This window comes from Littorina saxatilis, linkage group LG5 (genome assembly GCF_037325665.1).
Source record: "Littorina saxatilis isolate snail1 linkage group LG5, US_GU_Lsax_2.0, whole genome shotgun sequence".
Lineage (NCBI taxonomy): Eukaryota > Metazoa > Mollusca > Gastropoda > Littorinimorpha > Littorinidae > Littorina > Littorina saxatilis.
The window spans coordinates 29,836,799-29,854,113 of record NC_090249.1 but is presented as its reverse complement, the minus strand read 5'-3'; the positions used below and the strand labels follow the sequence as shown (position 1 = coordinate 29,854,113).

Below are 17,315 nucleotides of genomic sequence, written 5' to 3'. Positions count from 1 at the left end.
GCGCGTGTGTATATTTCCTTGTGTATGTGCACATGCCTGTTTGTTCTCTCACCTTCAACCCTTTCATCCAAGAGCTGCTCTGCCTCTCTAAGCAGACGACGACTACGTTCAAGGGATTGTCGCACCTCCTCTTCCAGGTCACCCAGCTTGGCCTGCACACAACAAAGAAATTGAAACAAACTGTTGCTACAGCGAGAAAAAAACTCCTTCTAAGACCTTCACAAATCTGAGAAAAGCAGGTCTTAAAAACGAGGGAGTTTTAATTTGGAAGTAAATTTACAGAGCTTTTGAACAGAAAAAGCAAGGTCTTAAAAAGGAGGAGCTGAGAGTGGGCGGGGTGGGGGGTATCTTAAAAGGGGGGTTAAGGAGGAGCTGAGAGTGTGTGGGGTGGGGGGGGGTATCTTAAAAGGGGGGTTCCCCCCCTTATGTGCAGACTCAGAGACGGTATCTATGTTCCACCCTTGTGTCACCTAAAAAAGAGGATTTACTGTAATAACAAACAGCAACAAAAAAAAGGAAAAAAAGGAAGAAAATTACAGTTTCCACGGTTTCCTGGGCAATCTTCTGCGCTCTTTTGGCTGCCTCCTCAGCTTGCTTGATGGATTGTATGATGCTCTCATAGGCTCGTGCTGCTCGCGTGGGATCCGCAGCCAGGTTGCGCACTTTGTCAAACAACCTGTCAAAGACAATGTGATGATTTTGTAGTTTCAAGAATAACGGAAGGGGGAGGCGAAGAGACACAGAGACAGAGAGAGAGAGAGAGAGAGAGAGAGAGAGAGAGAGAGAGAGAGAGAGAGAGAGAGAGAGAGAGAGAGAGAGAGAGAGAGAGAGAGAGAGAGGTATAGAGAGAGGTACAGAAAGAGAGAGAGAAAGAGAGGGGGAGAGAAAGAGAGGGGGAGAGAAAGAGAGAGGGAGAGAGAGAAAGAGAGAGGTGGGGGTATCCCTCAGTCACTGTTTGATGAAAATTGAACACAAACTCAATTAACAATTAAGTAGGCAGGTGAATGAATAAGTGATTTGAACAGTGAAGGAAAAAAAGTCATGTCCATGTCGTATAAGGCAAAAGTATGTGTGTGCCTGTTTACATGCAAGTGTGTGTGTGTAGCCACACACACACACACACACACACGTATGCACACTACAAACGCATCCACACACACACACACACAAGCAGATCAACACCAACTCACTGTTCTAGCTGAGCAGCCATTTTCTCCAGGTCCAGGGCGTGTTTCCATACATCACGGTACAACTTCTCCAACCCTGGCATGGCGTCACGGAGCACATCAAACCGTCGCTCAAGTACTTCTGTTGCTGCGTTTAGTGAAGACAGCTCTCTCTGCAGAACCTGAATAATTACAAATATAAAGAGTGTTAACAAGCCGTTTTCTTTTGAGTATCTGTGATAGAATTTTGTTGAGCTATTAATATTTTTGCAAAAACATCTACAGTTAGTTCCTTGGGATTTGCTCAGCCAGAGAGAAAGAGACCTGCAAACCAAATTTTGGTTTACCATTGTCTATCATTTATTTGCATATCTGCATTGATGCTATCTCCTGTAAGAATATTCATTCTTAAAAGTTGATTTGTGTGCATGTGCACACATTTGAATATGCATGCTTGAGTACATTCGAGTCCTTGCATCTACGTACCTTTGAGTGTGCTAGTGTGAGAATGTCAGTCTGCATCTAATCGTTCTGGTGTGTGTGTGTGATTGTATCAGCATGTGGTTAATTCGATCGTTACCAGAATGTTTTCCTCCAGCCTTTGAAGCGCTGCCTCAGCTTCGTCAATCAGGTCCTGACCCTCTTTCAATAAAGCGTCTGTGTCTCCTTTCATCTCATTCAGATCCAATACTTTATCCTGAAACAAAGTCAAGACAACAAATCTTCCAGTCAAGTACAACATATCATTCAGATCCAACATTTTATCCTGAAACAAAATCAAGACAACAAATCTTCCAGTTAAGTACAAGACGAGAAAAGGAAAAAGATACATACAGAGGTTAAATATTCAACAAGGCATGCACGTCACCGGAAGCAATTCTGGTCAAAATAACCTGGATTATTCTTGCTCAGGTTGTAACTTATGTTAGAGAGACATAGAACTTTAAGTAAACAAGAAGAGCAAACGCTCGATCGAGTCACTTTCGCAGTTCTGAATATTATATGAGGCATCAGATGGACAGGAAGAAATTGCTATTCACAACACAATGAGTCACGTTCACATAAAATTTGAGCCCGGTCACTTTTATAGTTTCCGAGAAAAGCCCAACGTTAAGTTGTGTGTTGCCGAACAGAAAAGGCTAGTTATCTCCCTTGTTTTTCTGATAACGTTCGTAAAAGGCTACAGATGTAAATACTTTGATGTAAAGAATAATCCTACAAAGTTTCAATCACATCCGATGAACTTTGTCAAAGATATAAAATGTCTAATTTTTTCTTTGACGCTGACCTGTGACCTTGAAAAAGGTCAAAGGTCAACGAAACCATCGTTAAAGTGTAGAGGTCATTGGAGGTCACGACTAAACAAAATATGAGCCCGATCGCTTTGATAGTTTCCGAGAAAAGTCCAACGTTAAGGTGGTGTCTACGGACGGCCGGCCGGACGGCCGGCCGGACAGACTAACACTGACCGATTACATAGAGTCACTTATGTAAATACTTTGATGTAAAGAATAATCCTACAAAGTTTCAATCACATCCGATGAACTTTGTCAAAGATATAAAATGTCTAATTTTTCCTTTGACGCTGACCTGTGACCTTGAAAAAGGTCAAAGGTCAACGAAACCATCGTTAAAGTGTAGAGGTCATTGGAGGTCACGACTAAACAAAATATGAGCCCGATCGCTTTGATAGTTTCCGAGAAAAGTCCAACGTTAAGGTGGTGTCTACGGACGGCCGGCCGGACGGCCGGCCGGACGGCCGGCCGGACGGACGGACGGCCGGCCGGACAGACTAACACTGACCGATTACATAGAGTCACTTTTTCTCAAGTGACTCAAAAAGGCTTCATTCCACAAATTTGTTATAGTCGAACCAGCCCTAGCTACCACCTCTTCAGAACGACGACCTGTTCAAAACAACTACCTCAAAGCGTCCCCGAATTGGCTTTTTCTTCGCATAATTCGCCTTTCCATAGCAACCACCTGTCTATAAAGACCAGTTTTGGTTGATCCCTTGGGTGGTCGTTATAGACATGTGTTCCACTGTACATCCAAGCTTACTCTATTCCGCTTGAATATTCAGATCTCATTTTTTCTTCTTCTTCGTTCATGGGCTTAGACTCCCACGTTCACTTGTGTTTTTACGTGTATCAGACATGGGATTCAGAAAAAGTGATAATTAAGGAAAAAAAAAGGTGGGGGTCTGGGGGCCGCAGAAGGCCCCCAGTAGGGTCCAGGGGCAACGCCCCTGGTCGGGGTCTGGAGGCGAAGCCCCCAGAAGCTGAAGGTTTTTAGTGTTTTAGACACACAAAAATGGCCCTGAAATGCATATTTCAGCTTAATCATAGCCCCCCCCCTCCCTTTCTCTTCCTTCCCATGTTTCTCAAATTAATTTTACGCTAAGACTCAAAATAAGGAGGAGAAAGAGAAAGAGAGAGAGAGAGAGAGAGAGAGAGAGAGAGAGAGAGAGAGAGAGAGAGAGAGAGAGAGAGAGGCGGGGATGGGGGGGGGGGTGGTGGCGTGTGACGGTGTGGTTTCAATGTTTCTTACCTTGTCGGTGCCAAACGACCCCAGTGACTGATTACACGACTGGGTTTTCAGGATAGTCAGGTGCTTGTTGCTTTTCAAGTGGCTTTTGAGGGCAGTCTTTCCATTGGAACCGTAGTTCATAACATTAACATCGTTGCACAAAGTGCACTGAGCTTTTCCCGGCAAGTTGATTTTAGCAAAAGCATCGCCAACTTTCAGTTTCACGTCTTGTGTCTTCTGGCCTTTCTCGTATTTCCAGCTCAATGATACAACTTCATCGAGCCAGTCGAATCTCCAGAGATTTTTCTTGTACTTCTGCTGGTCAATTTCCCCGGATAGAACGGTTTCGTCTCGCTTTAGCTTCCTCATCATTTTGGCAAGTGGCTCGAAGCGATGTAAAAATGGCGCCGAATCATTCTCATACGGTATGCTTATACTGAATCCCCGATAGCTACGTTGAAACGGTGACTGCAGGAGACAAAGACACAGAGCGCGTTCCCATACGGATCGACCAGCAACAGTCTGACCGTTTTAGGAACCAACCGTTCAAGAATAGTATGGAATGGAGCGTCGCGATCAGCGGACCGGCCGAAAAACTTGGGTCTATACCTACATATACCCCAAAATTTTCTCAGCGGATTTGCACGAATCTCAAGAATGATCCCTGGAGCCTAAAAATTTACGGAATTCCGTAATTTTACGGAAGAATCCCATGTCTGGTGTATGACCGTTTTTACCCCGCCATTCAGGCAGCATACGCCGATTTCGGGGGAGGCATGCTGGGTATTTTCGTGTTTCTATAACCCACCGAACTCTGACATGGATTACAGGATCTTTTTCGTGCGCACTTGGTCTTGTGCTTGCGTGTACACACAAAGGGGGTTAAGTCACCAGCAGGTCTGCACATAAGTTGACCTGGGAGAAATCTCCACTCTTAACCCACCAGGCGGCAGCGACCGGGATTCGAACTCACGACCTCCCGATTAGGAGGTCGATGTCTTACCACCACGCCACTGCGCCCGTCAGATCTCATTTAATAACATGTATGTCAATATTTCAATTTTTAATCTATTAGTAACACCACACTGACCTCTAAATCAGCCATCAAGCCCCCAAGTTTCTGACTCCGTTCATCGACGACCTCCAAGGCGTTGGCCTGGGCCAGTTGAGACTGGTAGTAAAGGTCGTTCAGTGTCTTCCGAATTTCCGTAATTGCGTTGGCCGTGTTTGTTGTGTTGGTCACACTCTTTGCCAGGATCCTGACGCGCTCTGACAGTTTTTCTGCCCGCCTGGAGAAAAATAAATCCAAGAAAACTCACAGTCTGTGATGACAAGACACCACTGGAACCAACCAAAAGCATCCCTGAACAGCAGGTGACCTCTTGTGATAGATATACTCTGGTTAAGTATATAGACAAGGAGGTGACAGCTAGGTGTCCTTTATCAGGAGAGGCCCCCTCATCAAAGGGACTTTACATAAAGGTACATGTACCAATGTTACTGAGTGAGAATTGATGAGATGCAGGCACAAAAATAAAGTAAGCAAACCAGCCCTCTTACATCAATAATGTTTATATTTTCTCTATTTGACTCTACTACTGGTTCTTTTAATGATTTCTTTGCTCTTAAATAATTTTCCTTTCATTGAGTTCTTCATTTCAACCCCAAACCCTCTTTCACAATCAAGGAGAGACATGTGGAAGTACAGACAGACAATCAGAGAGCCAGCCCTACAGACAGGGAGCAAGACCCACAAAGCACACTGACATGATTTCGGCCTTGGCTTCATCGTCTTCAGCAGTGAAGTCCCTGGCCAGGATGGTCTGGAGGATATCCTGAGCTTGTTGCAGAGCAGCCGTCACGTTGAGCCCTGTCTGGTTGTAGTACAGCTTCTCCACCAGTTGTCGTAGCTGGCTGATGTTGCCTGCCATGCAGATAATTCACATCTCAAATAAAGCTATAGTTAATCCCCCGAAAGCGGCATAAGGCTGCCTAAATGGCGGGTTAAAAACGGTCATACACGTAAAATCCAACTCGTGCAAAAAAACACAAGTGTACATGGGAGTTTCAGCCCATAAACGCAGAAGAAGAAGAAGAAGAAGAAGAAGCTAAAGATCCTTATTACGCAGATTTTGTTTAAACTTTTTGTATCTTAATGGTCTTCCAGTTATTGTTGTCAGATAGGTTGACCATTTGGGTTAGCAAATTTAATACGAAAAACTACTGTCGAGTTTCTACAAGATTTTTGTTAGCCACAAGAGAAGTAGTGAAGTACTGGAGTACTGGGTGAGAAAGAGATCAACCCTTGTTTATATGATTCTTGGCATGTCATTATATTCAAAATTCTGTATCAAAAAGTCAGTCCGGGTAGATTTCTCTTAAAATAAAATTCACAATTGTTTCAACACACTCCAAAAATATTACAGAAAAAATATTAGCATAATATGAGCAAAGTCGATTTTTGGGGTCAATCACTATCGTATGTTTTTTTAAAAGGGGAGAGGGTGTTCCACTGTAACTTTCAAGCAGTGTTTTTGGTAAAAATATAAAAAGCTACCACATCAGACACAAACCTTTGATCTCTTTGAACAGCTCATCAACAATTTTCTCAATGTCGGTAGCATTGTGTAGAGTCTCGTTGGTCTTCATACGTACGTTACCCACTCTTGAGTTGGTGAAGTTCATCTGAAAATAAATCAACAATTATATCAACTAGATTCAAATTACATGTTGTACCACAAACACCAAGGAGAGAGAAAAAGCTTTAAATTTGATGGATTTCTAGTTGCTTGCTGGCATATGCATAGGCTGAAATAGTGCAAACGGGTGGTGGTTTTCATGCTTATTAGTTGCAGTCATAAAGATAAATGCCAGGTCCCTTCTTACCACCCACAGAGAAGTTTATCAGAATATGTTTGACAAAGTGTACAATAGGTACAGTTATTTGTCACAGAATTTTTTTTTTTTAAAGTTCAACAAATGCAGTTTGCTAGCTTCCTCAAAGTCAGCAAATGAAGCCTACACTTTCAGAGTAAAATTGTACAATGAAGCTTACTTTTAAAACTAAATTTTTAAATTCATCTCCTGTAAGTGAACATAACAGACACATTTAACTTAAGTACGTTCATCTTAATAAAACCACCTAAATTCACATTTTCCTCTTATTTACACAGTTAATTTACAAACATGTTCAAAGATGGCAAATACGATGAACAGACACACTAAATTAGCAATTTTAAAAGTTTTAGGCATACTGAATAAAACACACTTTCACAAACAAAATTATAAATAAAAGACAAAAAACACACACACACAAAAACAATACCAGGAACAAAAAGAGACACTGAGGCCTGAATTAACCCTGCGGAATTGACATGACATGCTGAAAGAAGAGCGGCTGGTAAGAATATTTGCTCAGCGGGGTTCACGGCCCCACTGAGCTAAATCGGGTTATTGTCCAAAGAATTTTTTTTTTTTAAAAACAGAACAAAGAAGACCACGTTAACAATATTCATGAACACACATTAAAGATACACAAACCAACGTCAAGTTGGGGAGACACTACTCAGGTCTAATAAGCAAAATCTCCAATTTTTGGATATGGATAAAAAATCATCTTGAATTTGATTTTTTTTCCCTTGGCCATGAAATTTGTGTCTATCTTTAACAATTCAGCACATTAGGATTCTTTCAAAAAAGTTGTGCTGTGTTTATTTCTAAAAAGATAGCTGCTTATGTTAAGCCAAAACAAAGGAATGAGTTTAGTTTATCTGTTCTGATTATGCAAATCTTGACTCTAAATGTCTGGCAACAATAGAATGATAGCTGGACAGTAAAACACAATTAAAAAAAATTTTAAAGCAAAAAAACAAAACAAACAAACAAACAAAAAACAAACAAAATTAAACAAAAAACTATGTTTAAGGAAAACATCACTCTTATTTAAGAAGACAGAAAGTTAAAGACTGCTGCATGTTTACTGAAATACTTACCTCAGCCCTTTGTAAGCATAGAAATTAGAGGGAACACTTAAAAGAAGATTCAAACTTTCTCATTCAAAAAACACTTAACTTGCCACATTGTGTGAATAGTCATTAGCCTTTTTCAAAAGCAGGCAAGTGAGTGAGTAAGTGAGTGTATTGTGTGTGTGTGTGTGTGTGTGTGTGTGTGTGTGTGTGTGTGTGTGTGTGTGTGTGTGTGTGTGTGTGTGTGTGTGTGTGTGTGTGTGTGTGTGTGTGTTTGTGCGTGTGCATGCATGTGTGCATGAATAATATTAAAGAACTTACCACTGTGTTACATCATGTTAATTATCATGTTTGAACTCATTTCCAGATTATCATGAGGATTTTTTCCCCAGATTAAATGTAGTTTCATTTCAAGGAAATAAATTCTTATAATGATTAGTCTGTAATCAGTTTAAAAATAACAACATGCACAAGTGCCTCAAAAAGGTATTTGGGCATGATCCGTCTGTTTTTCTTTTAAAATAACGAAAAACATGGATGTTGTTCCCCTTTTTGGTAATTAGTCGTAACACCCCATTGCTGAGTGTTATTAATTTGCAGAAGTTTTCATATCATTGTAGTAATCATATTCACTGTGTTATCCTGTGTCATTTTTGGTTTAGTTTAGTTTCAAGTTATGTACTGCTGTCATGATTTCTGTTGATCATTCTTTTTCGCTTCATTTTTGATTTCTTTAAATATTGTTGGTGTTAAAAGAAAGAGATCATGTTAAGTAAGTCCAAGCACCTTAGAACAAATATGGGTCCTGTAGACTATTCTCACACACAGACACACTTTTATAAGAGTGAGAGTTTCAGGTGTAAGAACAAAGGTGAAATATAGTTATAAATGCACAAGCCATGCAATGATTCCACTCACCTCCTCCCCACAAATGCTGACGGCCTAGTGGAAAGCAAGAAAATCAGTAACATTTTGGTTAGTGGGGTACGTGTACCTGTGAAGGACAACCCATAGAATACCCGATAATTGTTTGTTTGTTTAACGCCCAGCCGACCATGAAGGGCCATATCAGGGCGGTGCTGCTTTGACATATAACGTGCGCCACACACAAGACAGAAGTCGCAGCACAGGCTTCATGTCTCACCCAGTCACATTATTCTGACACCGGACCAACCAGTCCTAGCACTAACCCCATAATGCCAGACGCCAGGCGGAGCAGCCACTAGATTGCCAAATTTAAAGTCTTAGGTATGACCCGGCCGGGGTTCGAACCCACGACCTCCCGATCACAGGGCGGACGCCTTACCACTAGGCCAACCGTGCCGGTCCAACCCATAGAATACCCGATAAGCATGCCAGCATCGGTCAGCATAAAAGAACAAAGAAAGTGTGATACAGTGAGTCCCTGTACTAATATGCGTCAGTGTGTGACTGCATATGCTTGCCTTGCATTTTTCTTAAGTTTTCTGTGTTAAAACTGCATTTCACAAAGTACACTGAGTTGGTGTTAATTAAGTTGTGTTTCACCGTTATTAAACTGTGTCAACCCAATTTCACCATTTAGAAACCATATCAGTGTGAAACTGTCGCTGGCCCAAAAGGCACTGTTTTTCTCTTGGCAGTTGACATGATGATTGAAAGCTCTGGTCTTGAAATACAAAACTAACTGTAGATATAGCACCAGAGTGTGCTAAATTCACCTTCTGGAGTAACTGCATGATGCCGAAAAAAACACTCGTGCTTAGTCTGCACAAGTGAAGAATGGTCATAGACCCAGGTATCATTTTATGAAATGAATACAGCAACAGTTCCCACTAAGCACAGAAAGCAGCCAGGCTGTTGATTCCTGGTGTGGATTCATGAGGAACGATGCCTTTACTGCAGTCAAATCCTTCACAGATGCGTGATGGTTTACTTATTAGACTAATCCCAAGCTTGCTTTTGCAGACTGTCTTGCACCTCTCACTGATGAACGAATGGCTCAGAACTGGCATAGTTATTGGGTATGTTTGGGAACAGAAAATATATCACAAACAGAATAGACAATGGTTGGAAATAACCCTGTCAATTTGGTTGTGCCCGAGTGCAACCCTCCAGTGAGGCAAACACACATCGCTGACCAGTCAAAGCAAGCCATCATGGCATCACTGTGAAATTGAGCTAGCACGTGCATTTCCTACAGTGTCCGTTCGATATGATGCTATTTTTGTTCGAAACTGATGCTCATAGTGGTTCACTATTCACTCCTGTGATGATTGCTTTTCTTCTGTAATCAGTGACCACGTGTTTTCCTCACTTTTTTGAAGGGATGCAACTCAGAGTACCACAGCCAATAAAGACCCTGACAGAGTTATTTCTGGAATTTGTCTATTAAATTGCTGCAGTGACTGCATGGGTGCCCCCCAAAAAGTAAGTGAACATTTTGTTTTTTTCTTGTTTTCTTCAAGTTGGTGAAGGTCATTGATGACAAAAAGTTAGAGCGATCGACCTTCCAGAGGGTTGTTTTGCTGTTAACCTTGAAAACAGTGCAGTGCAGTTTTTCATGTTACAAAAAAAAATATACATACAAAAGGTTTGTTGTTGTTTTTCAACAAATTTACATGGGATCAATTAGTTGCAACAGCTAAAAATTCATAACTGATTTTTTTAATATAATGCATGAAATAAGATGCCAGAAAACAAGATATAACACAGAAATATTGTCAAAGCATTTATATCTTGCTACACTACTTCCTGAAAGTACAGATTATTGATGTTACATATCATATCAGTGTTAAAACTGATATAATCATATGTCAAATCACTATACATTTTTGGAAAGACGAGCGAAGAATGAATGATGATAAATGCTGAGTTAATTGTCAGCTAAAGTGTGAAGTAATTTCAGCAGCCAAATGCGTGAAGTGTGATTATCCTGATAATCCTAAGCTAAAACTATTCTGATTTTTATTTCTTTCATCAGACCTGGGAACCCCTATTTTGCACTTGGAGTATTCTCAAACAAACTTGGTGTATTTTCAGAAAAATTAGCGTACTCTACACCGCATTTAAACATCCATGATTAAACATGCTTCAAATGCGCCATGAATTAAGTTTACCAATACATTTAAAACAAGGATTCTTTCAATGTTAACTGGCAAAAGCTGTAATCATGTGTCGGCTTCACGATGCGCTTGTGAAGAAGAGCACTCTAGGACATTTTTGTCGTCGTATTTTTTCTAAATGACCGTACTGATCGTATTCTAGACAATCATGCGTACAAAATACGGCGAAATCGTATGGGTTCCCAGGTTTGTTTCATACATTTAAAACTTTGCAGGAAATCCCACAGCATTAGAAGAAATGTGTACAACGAACTCAATACCAGGATTCTAAAAAGCAAATGAACACCTTCAAAGTGTATTACAATGAAAATCAAAGTTAATTTTCAGCTTGGACCATACACAAAAATGAGCAAAAATAAGCCAGTGGAATCTGGGAAAGAAGAAAATTGTATTCCCAAAAGTTATGTGCTTGGCCACTTGAACATCATGCAAGCAGCAGATGAAAATGAAAATAAAGGTTACACCCAAACTGCATACTTAAATCCTCAGTGTTAATAAAACCGTTCATTTTTCTGAAGCCCTCCAAAAGCAAACTAATCTTGTCAAAGAAGACTTTCTGAATGCGTTTGAGATGTGCTACTTCCATCACCAAGTTAATTTGTAAAATTGAAAATCTTCAGTTTTGTCCCTCTACTTTTTCTTTTACCTCATAAAAAGTACCATTATATATCCATAAAGGTTCCATATGAAGTCAAAGAGAAAAAAGATGAGTCGTTAATATTGAGGATTATGAATGAGAGAATATGCTTTGAAAAATGATTGTTAGAGAAGGAGATAACAACTGAGTGACTAAATATGGATAATGAAACATTTGAAAAAATCAGAAGAAACTGGGAAAGTTATTGTTCAGATATGGGGGAGAAAAAACCCAGTGCTCACCCGATTATGAAGGTTGTCGGTGACATTGGTATAGAAGTCCACCTGATTTTTCATGTCTTTCAGTCCATCCAAACTTGTTGACTTAAGAGCGTCCATTCTGTCCTATATTCACACATACAAATAAAATTACTCCAACCTAGCTGTTTTGTTTTTAGTGAGTCCATTTATGCATGTGAATGTGCATGTATTCAGACTAACATCTTTCTGTGGCAATATTAGAGAGAGCATACCCAGACTAATATATTTCACATGACATGCTTTCTAACTCAGAAGCATCAATGATTTAATTGGCATTTTAATGGCATCAGAAGAGATATGCAGGGCTAACACCAAAAAAAAAGTGAAAAACCTGAAAGGCCAGGGTCCACGGCGGCGCCCCCCAGAAGCCGAGGCTTTTTTTTTATTATCTTGTAGGGACAAGGAACAAAGTTTTACTTTAAGAAACCAGATTTTTCGGTTTTAAAAGTTTTTTAAAAATCGGTTTTCCGGCGAGAACCGGAAAGGTGTTAGCCCTGAATATGTTTTGTCATTTTGGTCTGGATGTTGTAAACATCGGAGAGAATCTGGTGGAGATGTGCTGATCTCTTATTTGTGTAACTCAACCTACAACAGTGGTACCTCTGTATAACGACTTTGAAAATGTAACCGAAATTCGGTCGTTATATGGAGGGGTCGTAACATGGAGGATTGTTTTGCTGTCCGGGTGCGTCAATGATCCGGAATGACATTGGTGTTTTGATTGATGCCGCCCACAACGTAATGTTATTCTTTTCTTAAACGATTATGGTAACCTGTTTTCTATTCAATTAATTACCCACACAGTTTTCTTGCTTGTTTAATGAAGCCCCGTAACTACTCGTGGGTTAAGGTTTGAAATAAACAAACTGAGGTTGAACGAAAGCATGTGGTCCCAAAACATGCACATCGATGTCGATACCAGCTACTAATCATAGTCGTACGATACCCAGCAACGATTTGGTTAAAAACAAACAAAAGTGTCCGTAACGCAAGGAACAAAACGAATAAGAACTGCGGCAGTGTGTTGAAACTGATGTAAAATTGCAGCCAAAAGCGTCAGTTTTCACGATGAAACTTGACTCGCTCATTCAAGGGACAACTGCACTACGGACTGTTCACAGAGTTGAGTAATTTAGGACACTCCACTGCTCACCTTCAAACTTCACTGACGGGATTCTGAGGAGAATGTATTGATTCAAACGAACGTGTGGTTGTATATCGCGTCATTCGGTCACGGATCCGGGAAAACCAAGAACAGTTCCAGATTTCAAAACCCATGTTCGTCGGCCGCCATTGTTAGCTAGACCGAAAATGTTTACACGCGCTTTGCATACGTACATCGCAAAATTTCATGACGTCACCACAACTTTCGGTTTTGGTTCGATGTTCGGATTACTTTCATAACGTTTCTGTAACTTTGCGTGTTTAAAAGGTAGGCGTTCCTGCACAGTTCTTTGCAAAATGAAGCAGACATCTTGCGAATGACCTTTATCTATTCAAAATAAAGTAATGAACTGAAATAGAAACGAAAAACCATGGCTTCAGCCGTTTGCGTGCCGAAGTGATGTTGTACACGGACAGGATTTCAGCACGTGTTTGTGTCCGTATCGCTTACTCACTCGACTGGAGATATAAGTTAGAGTAAACCAAACCCGTGATAATTTTGGGAAAAGTCGTTATAAGTCCACGTATGGACGGTCGTATGTCGTATTAGAGAGGGGGACGTAATATGGAGGTGAGAAATACTAAGACAAAGAAGGAGAAAAAATCCGTCAGAGAAAAGTCGGTCGTAATATTGAGGGACCCGTAAAAGAGAGGGGTCGTAAAGGGAGGTACCACTGTATACTACGGACTCTCTCTGTTCCAAACCTGAGTGCATAAATGTAACACTGGTACTGCACTAAAATGGACAACACCAAATTTGCACATAGAAAGATGAAACCTTGATTTGAGGAGACTTCAATCATAAGAGCATAACACAAAGCACACAGAATCCGTGTGACTCTACATGCTTGTGTGTGCTTCTATTCCTTCACAAAAACATCCTGTCATCTTGAAGGTGGACTTAACTCATTCGCTGCGCGTCGGAACTGGAATTCCGACACCTGTGTTTAGCGTTGGCTGCGTGCCGGCACTTGAGTTCCGACGGATATCACGAATTTTTAACGGTGTAAACGGTCCTGCTGACCAAGGGAAACAACCCCTGCAATGAACTTCTATCTGTCTACAGTGGTACCATTCACTGTAAACAGTTCCTTCCCTTAAATTGTTGGGATTAATAAAAATTTTGTTGACGGTGTGCGACCCACGTGTTTTGACTTTTCCAAGATGGCGGATCGTTCTGCTGAGACGTAGTAACTTGAAAAGAGTGCTAGAACGTGTTATTCAGTACGGTTCTGATCTTGACCTCAGTGATGATGATAGTGGAGATGATATTTTAGATTCTGGTGACGATTTTGTGCCAATGGACGATCATTTGGGTGATGATTTGGGCAATGCAAGTGTCGATCATGACATTGTGTATGATGAACCCATGACGTAGAAAGTTTTTTTGTTTTGCTTCAAATTGGATATTTTGCGTGGATATGAAGACAACAAAAGGTATGTACTTTCAAATGTTTCATATATTTTCTAAAAGAGTAAGTTTCAAACTTTGCAAAAACATAAGGTATGTAAGGTTATCTTGTGTTGTTGATTTTTAATATTTTTTTCAAAATGGCTCTAAATCGCGCGTTGGCAGGGAACACAGGGGAAATTTAGCTGCGCGGCGAATGAGTTAAATAACCTCAGCTTCATCTGTGTTTGAACAGCCACCTACTACATAAATGCATTCAAACTTTAGACGTATGTACCAGAACAGATGAACACACCAAAAGACTCCTAGATTCACATTCAGAGTAGTCCCTGATATATATAACCGCACAAGTTTCCACATATATACAGTCAGACCTGTCTATCGTGACCACCCAAGGGACAGAAAAAACGTGGTTGTAATACAGACATGTGGTCACTATGGAAAAGGCAAATAATAAACAGAATAAAAACTTGTGCTTTGAAGTTGTGGTAATGGGCAGGTGGCTGCCAAAGCAGATTCAACAGTATAATAGTGGAACCCTCCTATCAAGACCCTCCAATTTACGACTCTCTCCCTTATAAGACTTTTTTTTAATTTTTTTTTTAGATTTTCTGTTCTTAACCTGTGTAAATCTACCTCCATTTTAAGACTCCCTCCTTGTTAAGACCTGCTTTTCTCAGATTTGTGGAGGTCTTAAAAGGGGGGTTCCATTGTATTACAAGCTCATACTCTCCTTCCAAACAAGTCCTACTCACCCTGAGCCTCTGGGTTTCATTCCTGATGCGGTAGACCTCCTCCCAGGGGTAGGTGAGGCCGGAGACGTTGATGTGGGCGTAGGGAACAGTCAGGTTTTGCAGGTCCGTCAACAGCTCTCCCGTACAGCCCTCATAGCATGCTGAAACAACGCCATGTCGGATCAAACTACACTTGATTCTTTCTCACAATACAGTTGTAAATGTAATGCAAGGCATCTCTGATTAAAGAAACACTTTCGTGTGTGTATGTGCATGTGCGTGCGTGCATGTCTTTTGTTTTTGTTTTGTTTTTTCCCTTTATGAATGTGTAATATTGTTAGTGTGTGTGCGTGTGCCCCTAACATCATCCAACCACTTCTCTCCCCTGTCATTTATTTCCGTTACTAGAGTTCCTCCCCTTTTTTGTGTTTCCCCTCCATATTCTTTTCAAACCTTGTTCATTCCATGTTGCGTCTGCTTTTTGTGTTTGTTTTTTCCTGATGAAGCTTACATAAGCAAAAATACGTACTTTCTTGTGCTGTTCTTGTATCGGTGAGTACAAATATCTTTTGTTTTTTTAAATTTGTTCATCTCACCTCAGTCACTTTGTTGTTTAGACTTTCGATGAAACATCTTTTTTCCCCATTATTATGTTCATTCAAACAACAGACACTTTGACCAAAATACCTTGCCATGGAAGAACACCTAAAATGTGGGGACACTTTTGACAATTTCCTGTGACAAATTTCCTTGTTCACATACATGCACGCGCAAACAGACACACACATGTGCTTGTTTGCTTGTTAAAGAGAACAACATTTTTACAATACATTATCACAAATTCCCCTGAAAGCGGCATATGGCTACCTAAATGGCGAAGTACAAACGGTCATACATGTAAAAGCCATGGGAGTATCAGCCCATGAACAAAGAAAAAGAATGATCACAAATCACTCACAGACACAAACACCATTCTGCACTCCCTGTCCAGGATCAGGGCAGCCGTCACAGCGTAGCCCCTGGATACCAGACCGACATCGACACTGGCCTGACACAGGATCGCAACGACTGTCCAGGGAGCCTTCCGGGGCACAGTTACATGGCCGGCACTTTCCCCCTAGTTGTGCCGGGTTACCATAGTAACCATATTCACACCTGTATCAGAAGAGACATATTCACTAAGTGTTTTTAATTCAAATACAGTTAAGATCACAAGAACAGTAACGAAACTTCAGTCAAGTACGTACCCCAGCTCTATGGGCCTTTGAAGAGTAATCTTGTAAATAAAGTTTGATTTTTGCTTATTCAGAACATACTTCTTCACGCAGATGTCAGACAGCAGTCGTCGTTCTATTGACATGCAGACACCAAGTAAAATACACTACTCACAAAAATGCAGTTACCTTGACAACAAAGCACAATAAAGAAGAAAGACACAGAAAATGACAAACACAGATATGCACAAAATAATATAAAACGAAAAGAAATGAAAGTTAACAAAACAAAAAAAAGATAAAAAGATAGGACAAGAAAAAAAGTTTAAACAAAGAGGACAAAAAAGACAGGGACAAGAAAAGAAAACGGAAAGTGGGAATGACCTTTCACAGCGTGACCCTGTGTGACCTTCACTGCAGTTGGTGCACATCAGGTTACTGCCGACACCACGGCAGGTAGGGCTGAAACTGAAAAAAAGATATACACGGTCAAACTAAATGCATACTGCTGTAAAATGTTAGATCCAGAAAAATCATCATCAAGCAACATAGTCAGAATTCACTGTTCTCACAATTAGGTCATCTGTCTATAGCAAATCAAATTCTTTCAGAAACTCACATAAGACTCAGATTTTTTTTTATCAAGTCAGCAAAATACTTTCATTAGAACCTGGTCATTTGTTTTCTGACACTCTCTGCTCCATCCCACACTTCCTTTCCTTAGCCAGAAAAAAACCCACACGCACACAATGCTATACAGTGGAACCCACATTTTAAGACCGTCCAATTTAATACCGTTTTAAGACCCCATTTTCTCACATTTTATGTTCATAACCTCTGTAAATGTACCCCCATTTTAAGACTCCATCCTTTTTAAGACCCGATTTTCTCAGTTTTTTTAAGGTCGGGGGATCCACTGTATCTATCCCTTCCACTATTGGCCACTCACTTGTTGGAAGGCTCCGTCAGAGGGCAGGCACAAGGGGCACAATCATAGGGAGAGCCACGAGTTGCTATCCCATAAAACCCTGGGGCACAGAAATCGCAGCGATCCCCAGTCGTGTTGTGCATACAGTCCTGAAAGAAAAACAAGGAGATCTGTGATAGAATATGTGGATATAAGTTGGTGTA

General features: G+C 40.6%; 1 protein-coding gene across 3 annotated transcripts in view; it reads right to left on the bottom strand.

The window, feature by feature from the left end:
• Nucleotides 1-17,315, bottom strand: part of LOC138966814 (laminin subunit alpha-2-like) — a 242,658-nt gene that overhangs the window by 59,660 nt on the left and 165,683 nt on the right. For 2 of the 3 annotated variants that reach the window (XM_070339159.1, XM_070339160.1), the window contains exons 30-42: nucleotides 17,134-17,261; nucleotides 16,569-16,652; nucleotides 15,929-16,125; nucleotides 14,992-15,131; nucleotides 11,644-11,745; nucleotides 8,579-8,602; nucleotides 6,269-6,380; nucleotides 5,463-5,619; nucleotides 4,786-4,984; nucleotides 1,747-1,863; nucleotides 1,191-1,348; nucleotides 538-676; nucleotides 53-152 (exon numbers count right to left, since the gene is read on the bottom strand). In XM_070339159.1, coding sequence (XP_070195260.1) covers nucleotides 53-152; nucleotides 538-676; nucleotides 1,191-1,348; nucleotides 1,747-1,863; nucleotides 4,786-4,984; nucleotides 5,463-5,619; nucleotides 6,269-6,380; nucleotides 8,579-8,602; nucleotides 11,644-11,745; nucleotides 14,992-15,131; nucleotides 15,929-16,125; nucleotides 16,569-16,652; nucleotides 17,134-17,261 — 1,657 coding nt within the window. The remainder of the gene's footprint in view (nucleotides 1-52; nucleotides 153-537; nucleotides 677-1,190; nucleotides 1,349-1,746; nucleotides 1,864-4,785; nucleotides 4,985-5,462; nucleotides 5,620-6,268; nucleotides 6,381-8,578; nucleotides 8,603-11,643; nucleotides 11,746-14,991; nucleotides 15,132-15,928; nucleotides 16,126-16,568; nucleotides 16,653-17,133; nucleotides 17,262-17,315) is intronic. The other variant, XM_070339161.1, reaches the window with a different exon arrangement.